Source organism: Syngnathoides biaculeatus, chromosome 17 (assembly GCF_019802595.1).
Source record: "Syngnathoides biaculeatus isolate LvHL_M chromosome 17, ASM1980259v1, whole genome shotgun sequence".
Lineage (NCBI taxonomy): Eukaryota > Metazoa > Chordata > Actinopteri > Syngnathiformes > Syngnathidae > Syngnathoides > Syngnathoides biaculeatus.
The window spans coordinates 11,421,165-11,434,430 of NC_084656.1; the positions used below are offsets into that span (position 1 = coordinate 11,421,165).

General features: G+C 40.2%; 1 protein-coding gene across 5 annotated transcripts in view; it reads right to left on the reverse strand.

The window, feature by feature from the left end:
* Positions 1-13,266, reverse strand: part of LOC133490835 (anthrax toxin receptor 1-like) — a 23,456-nt gene continuing 10,190 nt past the window's right edge. For 3 of the 5 annotated variants that reach the window (XM_061801389.1, XM_061801385.1, XM_061801386.1), the window contains 9 exons: positions 13,118-13,216; positions 11,223-11,292; positions 11,056-11,134; positions 10,215-10,310; positions 9,031-9,075; positions 8,593-8,685; positions 5,771-5,935; positions 4,876-4,956; positions 1-2,812 (listed from right to left, as the gene is read on the reverse strand). In XM_061801389.1, coding sequence (XP_061657373.1) covers positions 2,492-2,812; positions 4,876-4,956; positions 5,771-5,935; positions 8,593-8,685; positions 9,031-9,075; positions 10,215-10,310; positions 11,056-11,134; positions 11,223-11,292; positions 13,118-13,216 — 1,049 coding nt within the window. In that variant the 3' untranslated portion in view covers positions 1-2,491. The other 2 variants (XM_061801387.1, XM_061801388.1) reach the window with 2 other exon arrangements.

The following is a 13,266-nucleotide window of genomic DNA, read 5'->3' on the forward strand; positions in this document are numbered from 1 at the left end:
CCACACAAGTGTGTACCCTGACGACATATGACATCTGTGAGGCTGACATTTGCATTGGCGTTTAAAGACAAAACCTTGTGTTGTGTGTGTGTCTGGCCAACATTTTAACATTGACCCCAAAAAAATGAAGACATTTTCCTGACAGCTTTTGTGGAATTCAGACTACCGGTTGTTATGTCACATCTTTCCAAAGTCAGAAATAACTGCTCCCGTTTGGTACCAAAAGCTAATAAAAAAGCTTTTTAGGTCATTTTGTTATCCACCTCCTTCATTCTTTGTCAACTGCTGTGTGATCTTGTTTATCACCAACTCCATCTTCTTTGGATTCTTCGCTTTTTCCAGGGCAGCAAAAAGCAAGATTATATAGAGTTGTTGTTTTTAAACCAAACACTGTAAGCACACTTGTCAAAATGGATTCATAACTTGTACGGCATGTGCTCCTCAATTGAAATGGCTCACACATAAACAGATAAACAAAGTCATCCATCAAAGCTTTGAGACGGATAAAGCAAGCAGGTAGCAAAACATCTCATTCTTGAGTCATCTTTGACAACCTCCAGGCGCTGCACTGAATTGAGCCCCATGCTGATTTTTCCAGAAAGACAAACCGCAAAAATCTTGTGACGTTAAGTTCTCGCGCTGCAAACCATTCTTTTTTTTTTTTTTTTTTTTTTTAAGTTTATGACAGCTTTTGAGATTTATGTCCTGGCTCTCTGATTCATCATATTGAATGAAAATACTTAATTATTATTTTCTTGTTGTAGTTTCCATAAAAACCAAGGAAAGAATTTATTTGAAACATCAATAATTATTACAGGGTTAGGGGATTAATTGACATATTTACACCCCAGATTTCCCCTTTGTGGAACGCATGTTCAAGCAAAGAAACAAACAAAACTGGATTAGTGGAATTATGTCACACATATCTACTCATTCACACTGACATAAGCAAAACCATCATTCCTTTTTTAAGGAGCGCTCATAATGTTTTTTTTTTTTTTTTTGGAGCCACTGACAGCTAAAATGCGTACTTAACTCAATTTTCAAGTTAAGTACTGAAATGAATAAATGGCATATTTTTCCAATCACCTAAATCAAGGTTTTGTTCCAATTTTTGACAGAAGGAGTCCAGTCCATCATTCCACTCATCACTTTTCCTAATTCATCATTTGAACACTGAACCAGGTCCCATTTCCAAGATGGCCACACCCATGAAACCAGGCTTCAACTCCCAGAAAATGAAGTTCAGAGTTTGATACACAACTCAAAAAGTAAACAGTGCATGTTAGTAGCTACAAGTGAGTGTTATTTTATCACCTTTCGTGAAATATTGATGGGTTTGAGTGCCATTTGGAATTGGACTTCTATTGCACAAAACTTCCAAAGCCGAAATCACAAGTTTCCTTCATAAACTTGAAATCACTCACCTGCAAAATGACAAACAACTGGAGTTAGCCTGCTATAGCGCTCAATGGCTCGTTTAAGTTAGCTGTCCAACGAAAAGCGTGCATGTGTTCTCATACAAAGATAAAGAAAGCTAAAACTGGGATAGAGGTCATACAATTTGGAAATTGCTGTGAATTTACACGGAAAGTATGGACAAAGTTACTGCTGGGTGTGATTGGTTTGACATTTTATAACCTTTTAGGACTCTCATTTTTTTTCTTCAGAGTTGGCCCCCAGTAGATGAGGGTGGGGCGAGCAGTGGTTCATTTGCATAACAAGAACCGCCTTCTCTAAACAGAATTCAGCTTTGCTAAAAAAAAAAGCAAGTTGTAAAGTGGCTGCAATTCTTGATCCTTGGGATGTTTTTACAAACGCATGTCACTGAGATGAAAATAAATGAACTAAAGAAATCAGTTTTAGATTTTTCGTTTTAAATATATTTTAATGGTAGATTCTTTTATTTGCATTTTAATTTTAGCTTTACACTTTAATTTTAGTTTTATTTTTAAGTATCTTTGTACACGTGCACACACGCACTGGCCTTTTTTTTTGGGCTGGGGGGATATTTTGACCTCTTTAATAAATGCTTTTAGTGACAAATTTTGTTTGGAATATGTGAATTAAACGAGAAAGATGTTGATTTCCCTACCATTTCCCTATAAATAGCAAAATCAGAGGAGCTGCCAACATTGCAGTAGTCTCCTAATTATCTTTGATCTCTAATATTTCCCGTAGGAAAACAGTTTTGGAACAAACAGTTCTGCTATTTTGAACTTGAAGACAACCAGATTCTTGGAGCAGATTGTGTTGACCTTTCATATTCAGTTCTACATGCTTTTCATGAGACAGAGATTAGATACTATGCAAGATAATCGTTCACTGTCCAAAGCGAAAACATCAACAATAAGTCATTGCAATATACTTAGTTTAGTGTAATATGAAAAACAATGAATTGCACATCAGCCCCTGTAATATAAAAAAAGTCCAAACGTTTTCCCTTTCGATGAGAGAAGTGCGCTCAGGTTTCCATTTGACTCGGGACGCGTCAGTAGTCGTCGTGGCTGGGGCGTGGCGGCGGGCGGGACGGGGGCGGGGCCCTACAGGGCGGCGGGGGCAGGGAGGCGGTGGGCGAAGGGGGCACAGAGATGGAGGGCAGAGTTCTGCAGGGTGGGGGCGTGTAGAAGGGTGGCGGAGGCGAGTGGGGCAGAGGGGGCAGCGTGGCGGTGGGGGAGGGGGGCAAGTCCGAATCGGAAGGCCGACACCGGGGGCTGTAGGGCAGAGTGTAGATGTGCGTGGAGGGATGCTTGCAGATTGGGTAGCGAGGAGCCTGGCTGGACTTGCTCCGTGTGAAATTGATGCACTTGCCCTTGACGCATAACAGTGGCACATCAGTGGGGCAATTCAAAGCAAAGAAATAATACAGCCCTCCCCCGCTTGATTGGGGGTCACCTTCTGCGGCCCAACTGTGTTTTAATAAGTTTCAAGCATTTGGGAGGAGTAGAACATATAAAATCGCTATTATTGTGGTGCCTTTTTATTGGAGATTTTGGGGCTGGATTGTATTTACCCTGAAAAACGGGGGTTCACTTTCCTGAATAAGCAGACAAGAAACAGCTGCCGCTTGAATTGTTCCAAGTCCGCTAGCACAGCGACTGGCAGCTTGTGCACATGGAAAGTCGTGTAAAATGCCTTCGTGAGTGAGTGAGTGTCACGAAATAAGAGAACATTCCTGCCAGCTCCGCCAGGCTGATGCTGAGAGCTGGAGGAGGCATTTATTTAATGACTTCTGCAGGAAAAAAAAAGTATTCAAGAGGAAAATCATTAAGCTGTTATTTTGTTTTTTAACCTTTGGCCTTGTTAAATAACATGCTCTATATTAATTATCTGTTAGTTGATGAATGGTAACATGCTGCCAGACTCTGTTGATGCGGTGAAACCTCTAAGTGTGAACACAATGGATTGCTTTGTCCGCCTCGGAGCTGTTTGGATTTCAAAACAAGCACACCAAACTAAATTGTTGTCCTTCAAGTGTAACAACAAGTTATTTAAATCAATGACACTCTATGATGACACTGTAGTCTTCGGCCTGCCGCACACCGAGCGATGCGACCGAACTCTCGCACAGCGTGCAACCTTGCCAACTATTTTCATGAGTGGCGGCGTGTTTTGCATCAAATTGGTATGTGCATCAAATTGTCTTTTTTTTTTCTTTTTTTTTTGCATTGGTCTGGCCCACATTCGGTTCAATTTAAGACCATTTCAGTGTCCCCCTGAAAGTCTGCAAGCAATTGGAGATTCAACTCTCTCCACCCCCACCAATAAGTTTATTTCCTACAGAATCCACACGGCATTCACTCACATTTGTCGCGCGTCACCGCGTGCCTCCATGCTCGCAAATCTGCAAAGTCAAGCACGAAAAATCACCCGCGTAAAATTTGTTACGAGTAGAAAAAATAGATATTGAAAGACGTTGCTTATTTTGTGTAGTCTTGACATAAATTTACGTGTTTATTTCATAAATTTTGTTGGTTAAACAAGTCTGCCCCAAAACAACCAGTATTCACCCGGAAACAGTAAATGAGCATGTACGGAAGTTAGGCCGTAAGCGCAGGTTCAGAGCTGCTTCACGTACTGCGAGCGCATTTACGTCGAAAGTCATCAACATCATGAGCCATGTCAAAGGAAATTCACTTACACCAGGGGTGCTCATTGCGTCGATTGCGAGCCAGTGCAACAGCGTTAATTAAAAAGAAAAAAGAAAAGGAAAAAAAAGACAGACTATCATCCACCTCGTCGCTTGATTCAGGTGTGGCCAATACGTCGAGCGCATGCACATAAAGGCGCGTTCTAGCAAACCGGCCTCCTATTTACGGCAATCGCGGCAATGCCTGCTCCCCCCACCCCCTCTCCCACAACAACACATCACGATTGGCGACAGGAATGTTTGTTGACAATGAATGGCTAGCTTGTTGTCACGAACGCCAATTATGTTAAACTAAACTTTCAGCATTTTCAAAACATTGCGGGTATGGACTGTTCATGTTTATTCCTTGACAGGCCAGTGCACTTAACTTTTCTTCAGATAAAGTTTGTCAGATCAAGAATTTTCATTGATGAAAAATTTTAAATACCATTTTATATCATGTTCTGCTCATATCAGTTACCATTTATAGTTATGTTATATTCATCCAGTAAGTTATTTTAAGGTCTTGAGATTCCATCCCTAGTCACACCCACAACTTTATCTGCAAGCATGACTGACCACACCTGTACATTTTTCAAATGTGAGTGACTGACACGGTGTCCACTCCATGAAGCTCCTCATCTCACTTCAACAGCATTTCAATCTCAGTAATTTAGTGCAACATTTGAGGTGCATTTTTAAATAAAATGTTTTTGTTTGTTTGTTTGTTTTTCATAACCTCTTACCTTGTCTCCAGGATGAGGTCGCATGACGGACACTCTGTCATAGCCTCGTCTCAGGAAAACCCACAGTGCATCCAGTTTGCCCTGAGCGCACACACATTGCAGTACAAGCTGACTCAGTCAGTGTATTGAGGGCTCGCGTTCAAAACAAGCTTTTAAATCAAAATCACTCTGTTTGCTACTGTTAAGACATGACAGTGAGTCCGACTGCCATTTGCTTTCACTTTTTTTTCTTTTCATTTGCACACTGCAAGTTGTGAGTTAGTGACTAAAATGTAAAAAAAATATATATATATTCTTTAATTATATATATATATATGTTGAAAAGATTCCATAATTCAAGAGTGAGCTCAGTTCAGCTCTGTTTCTTATTACAGCTGACTGATAAGTTAGAAAGGACACTGTATCGAACTATTTCCTGGCAACTTTGAAACATTTGGTGTCAATTAAAAAGAGTTCCAATATTTTCCCTTTATAAACAGTAGGTTATATATTCCGTTCTTTTAGCGTCTGGCATCTTTTATTTTTGTCATGCAGAGCAGGTCTCGGGTGGGATTCAATGAAACCCCCATTAAAAATCTTGGCAGCAGTTATAAGATTCTGAACATGCTCTCTCTGCGGACAATTTATTAGGTACATTGACATCAAGCATCAAAAGTTTGTCTTTTTCATTTTTGTTGGAAGGTGTAAATCCAACAGTAGTTTATCATTGTAGTTGTAGTTTGCAGTGATGTAAAACTATGCTGCATCACAGTGTTTTGTTAAATTTGGGTTTTACTAATTTGGCTACTGTACAAATTACATAGTGCTGATTACATTGTGTAAGTGTGCTTAATGTTTCAAAATTCCTGTTTTACATGTTTCGAAACCGCGAGTGGAGCTATAGTAGCAGAAGCACCTTGATGGGGGAGTACCACTTCTGAGGATGGACGGGTTTTTTCACATGGTAACGCGATCTCGCCGGAGGATCCTCGAGTTCCTCTTCAGGCATCACAACACGAGCGTTCTTGGCTTTTTCCAGCTTTGCTCCCTCCTCGGTGGAGCCCTTATCACCCCAGCGGACCTGAAGTTGAGAAAAATCGACCAGTTGGCTCGTCGCAATTTGGTCGTCTCATTTGTATTTGTACAGTAGAAACCTTGAAAGTGGAACGTAATCCCTTCAGGGTCCCAAGTCGTCTTTTAAATTGTTCTGTAAAGTGAAATAATTTCCTCTAGTCTCAATCTGTCAGCACATGAAACCTCGAACAGTACAAGAACTTTTCAAATTAGTACTTTAACAATCCCAAACTGCCATATATGTAGGAAGAAAAGTTATCCACTGTATAATACAAGAAAAATAAAGTAAAACTGCTCTCCCATTCCTGACAGATATTGATATATATATATTTTTTTTTAACTCAATTATATTGTAAAGAATGTCGAGTTGAAGTCGAGTAATCGTTGACATTATTATTTTTTCAAAACAGAATGGCGGTCCCCAACCTTTTTTGGGTCATGGACCGTTTTCACAAATACATATTTCGACAGACCTACGCTGGTAAGACAGAACATCGTAGCCACGGTTCGGAACAATTAGCATTTCTCTGTATCACTGTATCTATTTCACTTGATTTTAGTGACTGAAGGATGAATTTGCATATTTTGCAAGTTTCATTTTATTTCCACACACTTGTAGCATAGGGGCTCCAAATGCTGTCCTGCATTTAACTACATATTGTACATAATTTTTTCATTTATATAGTATTTAACTTCATAGGTTTGGCTTCACAAGGAATTCAATGAATCCCTCTTTTAAAAGTCTATTAAAGTAAAATATTCCAACCTAACCCCATTTTAACCACACAACGACATGTTCCAACGTAGAAAATGCCACAACAGAATAGTGCAACTTTTTCTAAAGCGACACAAAATATCCAGAACGCCGAAGGTGAAAGCGATGATGTCAAAGTGACCTTGACAGTCTATTACGCAAATGTAGTCCTGTACAGCTGCCACTGACAAGTCAGGAAAGCTTCAACCTGGCTCAGAAACTTCCAAACAAAGACGTCCATAGTTTCCACGGCTCTGTTTGCGAGCTTCCAGAACGCCAGACACCGAGACTTCGCCACACGCTCTCTCCTTGACTTTCATCATGGACGACAGATGTGAGACGTGAACCCTCTTAACCTCTTGGCCACGTTCATTTGTGCGGTTCAAGAACTCACCAATTAAGTGAAAGCCTTGCTGTCAGTTTTTATAAAGCACAGCAACACATCGGGTCACGCTGCGACTTCCTGACCTCGCCGGGTATCTGCTTCGTCTCACTTTTGAAGAGGAAAGTGTACGTACAGTAAATGCTGACAGATGCTTTCGCTGAGCGAGAATGCCAACGGAAAGAAAATCCACTTCAAAGTGCAATGCGTTTTTAACGACACGACATTTCAGAGCAAAAAGACATGCGATAAGCTGTCTAGTAGCTTTGAACAGCAGAAGAATGACATCAGTGGAATCTGATTGGATGCTAAGTGAATTTCTGGCACAGTTGTGACATTGTTGCATCTCCGTCAATATTAATCTCGCCTTTCTGTTTAATATTTTGGAAACGTTGCGTTTTTGGATGAGCTCACAAGTCCCAGGGTTGATTTTCTTTTATTGTGCTCAAAACAAATGAGGAAAACTGTGATCTCACTCATGAATGCAATTTCTTCCAAAATTGCATGTGAATGCTGATGTGCCGACGCTGAACTGAAATTTAGTAGAGTTCAGTGAAATATCAAAGTTTTGAATTTTAGGCGTGGAAAATTTCAAAATGTAGAATCTGTGTACTTGTACAATTAGAACTAATCAAATGCTAACATATTAACTAAGGAGCTAGGCTAATATAACGCAAGTGAGTATGAAAAGTAAGGAAAGGGCATATGACATGAATGAGGTGAACAGTTTAAGTTGGCGAAAATGAGGTATATTTGCAAAATGTCTCCATTCATTTGGAAATCATCCCATGGAAAAGGTGGAACTCAGCAAAAAGTGAGACATCCCAACATGCTCTGAACAGGCGGAACATGTTGAAATGGTTTGAATCACTTGAAAAAATTGGAATGTCGAGGTTCATTTGGAAAATGTCTCCATTCCCTTTGGGAAATGTGTCCGGGAAAACTTGAAATTCGGTAAAAAGTGAGATGTGAAAAATTGTTTCACTATGTCCAGAATGTGCTGGATGTTTTGAAGTTAGAATGGTTTTAATCGGTTTAAAAATGTGGAAAGTTTGGGTAAAATTGTAAAATGAATTTGGGAATTTTGTCATGGGAAATGTGGACTCGGCTCCTGAAAAATGTGGGAAGATGTCAAATTGTTCCTGAAGGAGTTGGAATGGTTTGAGTCACTTGAAAAATTCCACACTTTCTTTGGGAATTTCTCCACTGAGAATAAAAAGAGAATTCTTGGAATGCGAAGATTTAGTGAGACCCATCAGGATGAATGAGCTAGACATTTTGAGCTAGCTATGTTTAAAATCAGTTAGAAACTTTGGAAAAGTTTAGGATATTTGTTGAAGGTCAGTCTGGATTTGGAGAACTGTGGACTATGAAGGGCGTCCAAACAATAAGAAAATCGTTGGTGACATATTTAGATAGCATTGAGAATGTTTGTCTTGCAGCTTTGCCACAGTGAGCGCAAAGATGAGGATTTTTTTTTTCTTTTATTTAAACGAAGTGGCAGCTTTGCTTTGCAGACTTCCTGTACCTCCATCCTTTTGATGCCTCCAACTCCTCTGCCTCCATAGTATGACGCGTCCACAGTGGGCCACCGCTTCTTGTGAAAATCGTCCTCGTCGTCCTAAACCAGACGGAAGCTTTCAAAAGAGGTCCGTGGTTGCACGATTTTAATGGAACAAAATTGCAAGCTAAGGTCTTGTCATGTCCAACACAGCCTCACAATTAGTATAGTAGTTACCTCCTTTTGTCTGCTTCTTAGCCGGATTACCAACTAGAAATATCCATTCATTTTCTGTGGCTTATTTTCTTTTCTTTTTTTTTTTTACATTCTGCACCTTCATTTTCTGTGGCTTAGTGTCTTGTTTTGTTTTACATTCTGCACCCTCTCAGTGAGTAATCCATAAATTTGATGAATTCATTCTCAAGCAGGGGCACGTCCCCCCCCCAAAAAAAAAAAAATACTTACAGAGAAGTCGTCATCTATGGGTGGTGGAGGTGGCTCATGAATGACCTGCATGTGAATTATAAAAGGGTGTAAGATGATTTTTGAAAAAAAAAAAAAAAAAAAAAAAAAGTCCAACAATGTAATTATTCTAATACAACTATAAAGGCAATTCGGTTTATTAGATATTTCTGTTCCAACAGCAGCAACAGAACCCAAATTTGTGCGCAAGTCAGAATGTCCCATATCACTAACCTATGCAAGTGCCCCAGTGGAGTCATAATTACTGCAAATATTAATATTTGTATGACAACACTTGTAGGCCATAAATATAAATCAGTCAAATCCCTATTAACATAAATCAAAATGGAATCGATGGCAGTGGCCTGTTGTGGTTGTCTGAGAAGGTGTTTGGCCTCTCATCTGAGCAGGCTTCATCAGTTCATGCTCATCAACTCCATTGGACAGCTCGAGCCTGAGCGAGCCTGAGTGATGGAGTGAAAACAAAATATTCATTATTTATTCTCGGAACATTCGTGACGTCCGTCACTTTTTGCCTCATCAACCTTGCTCTTTTTTCATTCTGGAGTTTGATGCACTTTGTTTTTCTAACAAATGACAAGCTGAAGAGAACATTCAAGTGCAAAACAGCAAGTATGTCTTCAAGTGACTGTGCCAGCTTGTGGCACCTGTCCATGTATCCTTAAGCTCTGTTGAAGTACACTGGTCCGATGATACTAAATTCCAATGGGTTTTAGTGTTCAAGTCTGGATCTATTGAGAGCTATTTGCAATATTTTGTTTGTGTTGTAGGTCACCAAAACACTTTCGTGCACCAGTGAATACAATTGCCTGAAACGGGTCTCACTGTCAGTCATAACATATTTGCACAGACAGAATTCCTGGGTGACATTTTTGTTTGATGGTGTGCCATAAGGTTCTTCAAATCCCAGGCTAGTTCTGTCCTAACTAAACCTCGTTGCATGAACTGATGAAACCTGTTCATACGAGAGGCGCAACATGTTCCAAGATCGGAACCAGCCAGAACACTCTAGTTGCGATCGATTCAATGGCCTGAAAGAAATGACCTGGGTGAATGTGACTATCTACTGGCAGATCGATAAAGGGTGAGGAAACCCTGCAATGCTAAGAGTGTGCCAGTGTACCTCATCATATGGCACGTGAATGTAAACACATCGTCTTACTTACCACAGTGCAGCAGAGAGGCCAGAACCACCACAGCAGAAGAATGATGAGCAGGATCAGCAGGATGAGCAGTGCGATTGCCACAAAAGTGCCGTCAGACTGGCCAGAAAATAACATTTACATCATACTATATGACACTTTACACACACAGTAGCTACATTTGCAAGCGCTGGTATTTGAAGACAATTTCCGTAGTGAGTTTTTTTAAGTTATGCTATGTGTGTTGATTGCAAAATCCCTTTATGAGACACCCACCTGCATTGAAAGTAGGCTATTGCTTTGTAACTTTGGCATGAGACAGAAAAGGGTTTCTTAAAACATGGGCTCTATCACTTTATGTCCATGGAGGTTAGTCAGCCAAAGGATGCAGAACTGGGAGGCGGGGCAACAGTGTTTTCATGTAGTCATGTGTATAATGGATGGCAGAAACAGTCACACAAAAAAAATTAGACTGGCTGTCTGCAATTGATGATGAAAACATTTCTTCATTTGATTTGGCTCTCATGGTGACAGTTAAGCTGTCCTGATCCAAAAATAAATTTTGGGATCTTTGGGCGGCGGGAAGGGAAAAACTAATTTCTTGTACTGTATGGTGATTAAAGTAATACTCATATCATGAAATGCAGTAACGTAAAGCAGAAGGTGGACAGCATGTGTGACAGATGTTTTTTAAATCAGTCAAGATTTTACAATCAGCGGAAGCAAAACGGAACTGAAGGCTCTCAGAGGAATATAGCGTTTCGTGCCGGTCGTCGCACAACAGGGCACTTGCGTGATAATCGTTACAGTATTCGTTCATATACTTTCGACTTTTGTTTCTTGAGGTCTTCAACATTGCACTCACGCAAGTGATGGCGGTAATTGTGACAGAGCTGGATATGAAACTCAGGCCATTGTTCATGCTGACGTGGAGCGTGGCGGCCCTGCAGACAAAACGGAGCGCTTGACTAAGATTAGCGGCAACTGAGGTGCTGCCTTTATATTGGATACACAGTACTACATTTCACTTACATTCCTTCCTTTTCCAAAACGGGAGCCGGACACAACAGGTAGGTATCTCTCACCACCAAAGGTCTTTTCACTGTGCAATGATAAGTACGTTGTCCGTTAACCAAAGTGCTCTCTTGCTGGTGAAAACTCTCTCTCCCCGTCTCTCACTTTTACACATAAATGTGTGTGTGTAATTACTCTGTACGCTAGGTTAATGGCTACTCTATGGTGCGTTCTGACTTGCGTATAAATACAGATTACATCACTACTGTAGGAGCAGTGAAACATTTATTACGATCCCAGGTTTGACTTGCTTTTATTCCGAAAATAACACGATTGTGACACGGCAAACTTTATTACTCAGACTCTCACATAAAAAAAAATGTCATTGGTCTTTTATTAGAGTTTTCACAGACTGTTAAAACTATTTGTTGCTTCGATCTGCAGCTGTCATTTCCTAATAGAAGACAAACTATTGGTGTTGTTTTTAAGCATTTTTTTTTCTCTAAAAAGAAACGTTCAATGATAAGACTTTTTTTAATTAATGGTTGTCATCATGTTCTTTCTAAAAAGGTGCTCTCTAAGCCTCTTTTTAAAAAAATGATATACTATACAAGGGGTTGACAACCAAATGGCCTGTACTGTGCCCTGTGACTGAGCAACGACAGGTCCAAGGTGTCCCCCACCTTTAGCATGGTATGGGAAATGGACGTATAAAATAAAACATACAAACATAAACCTGCACTTGGAACTTTTTTTTTTTTTTTTTTTTTTTTGCTTTCAATTAATTTCCTGTCAGAATTCTGCTTGAATTTGACCTTTAAACCCGGAACTGCAGCGATTGCACCAACTGTACAAAGGTAAAAACAAAACATACTTTTCAAATCATGAACCCATCGCAGGTTTCAAAGGTTCAGCAATTTTTGGGGGATCTCAATTCTGCCACTTCCTCACTTGCAAGTGAGAAAAGAGGCCAATGAGCAGGGCTGCAGTTTATTTACACTGGCCAAGAAGGCGACTGTCTAATGTGTGTGCAAAGACGCCGCTCGTCCTCGATGGGATTTGCATTCCCTCCTCGGACATCTGAGAAGGCTTGAGCGGTATACCAGCTGATCCTAAGCAGTGAGAGGGGATGCTGAGGTCTTTTTAAGGGAGTGAGGAGGGACAGGGATTTGAATCTTTCCCAGCAAAAACACCGGAGTGGCTTCAATATATTGGTTTAATTGCTCCAATGAGGGTTTTGGCGATGAAGGATATTTAAAAACTCATTTTCTTCATTCAATTCTATGAATAGCTTGAGGAGTTTTACCACACTCTCATCTTCAATCGACAGTCTATCCTCAACTTATTCTGTTCTCAGTATGATATATTTTTTATGTAATTCAGACTTATGTCATATACATCACTGCTTCTGCCACTTTTTGCCCTTTGTTTACGACCAAAAAAGCCACATAGCATACTTCCCTAAAACCGTGCTTTCAGTTATTTAATTTGATTTGTAGAGATGATTCACACTCACATGTCTGCATAATAAATAGGCAGTGTGAGACTTAAAGTGTCTCGCCAAACTCCTGGGAAATCTATCTGATGCTTCTTAAGGGGGTTTTTCACCAGCCACTTTACCCAAAAACTATGCCGGGAACTTTGGCTTGGTTTGGCCCAGCATGGCAGGACTTTATATAAGACCGGCTTAATGGCGTCTTAATTCACAGTTAGGGTTTTTTTTTCCCCCTACACGACCATTTTGCTTCTCCAAGCCAAACGATTTGGCACTTGCATGTACTGTATAGTCTGAAACCACAGTCCTGAGCCTCATTAAAACCTTTCTGAAGCTATAAGGTGACTAAAATATTAGACGCACCCCAGACGTCAGTATGTACTATATGTCAGTCGAAGCATTTGGAACAGGTACTTACTAAAAGTCGCTGTGTCGTTAATGCGGAAGCTGCAGAGGACTTTCTGAACGTCGCGGGCATGAAAGAAGCCATTTCCTTTAATTACCACCTGGAAAGATTCTGAAATAATATTGAAGGGATTTATTTGCACGGGTACAATTGTATTTACT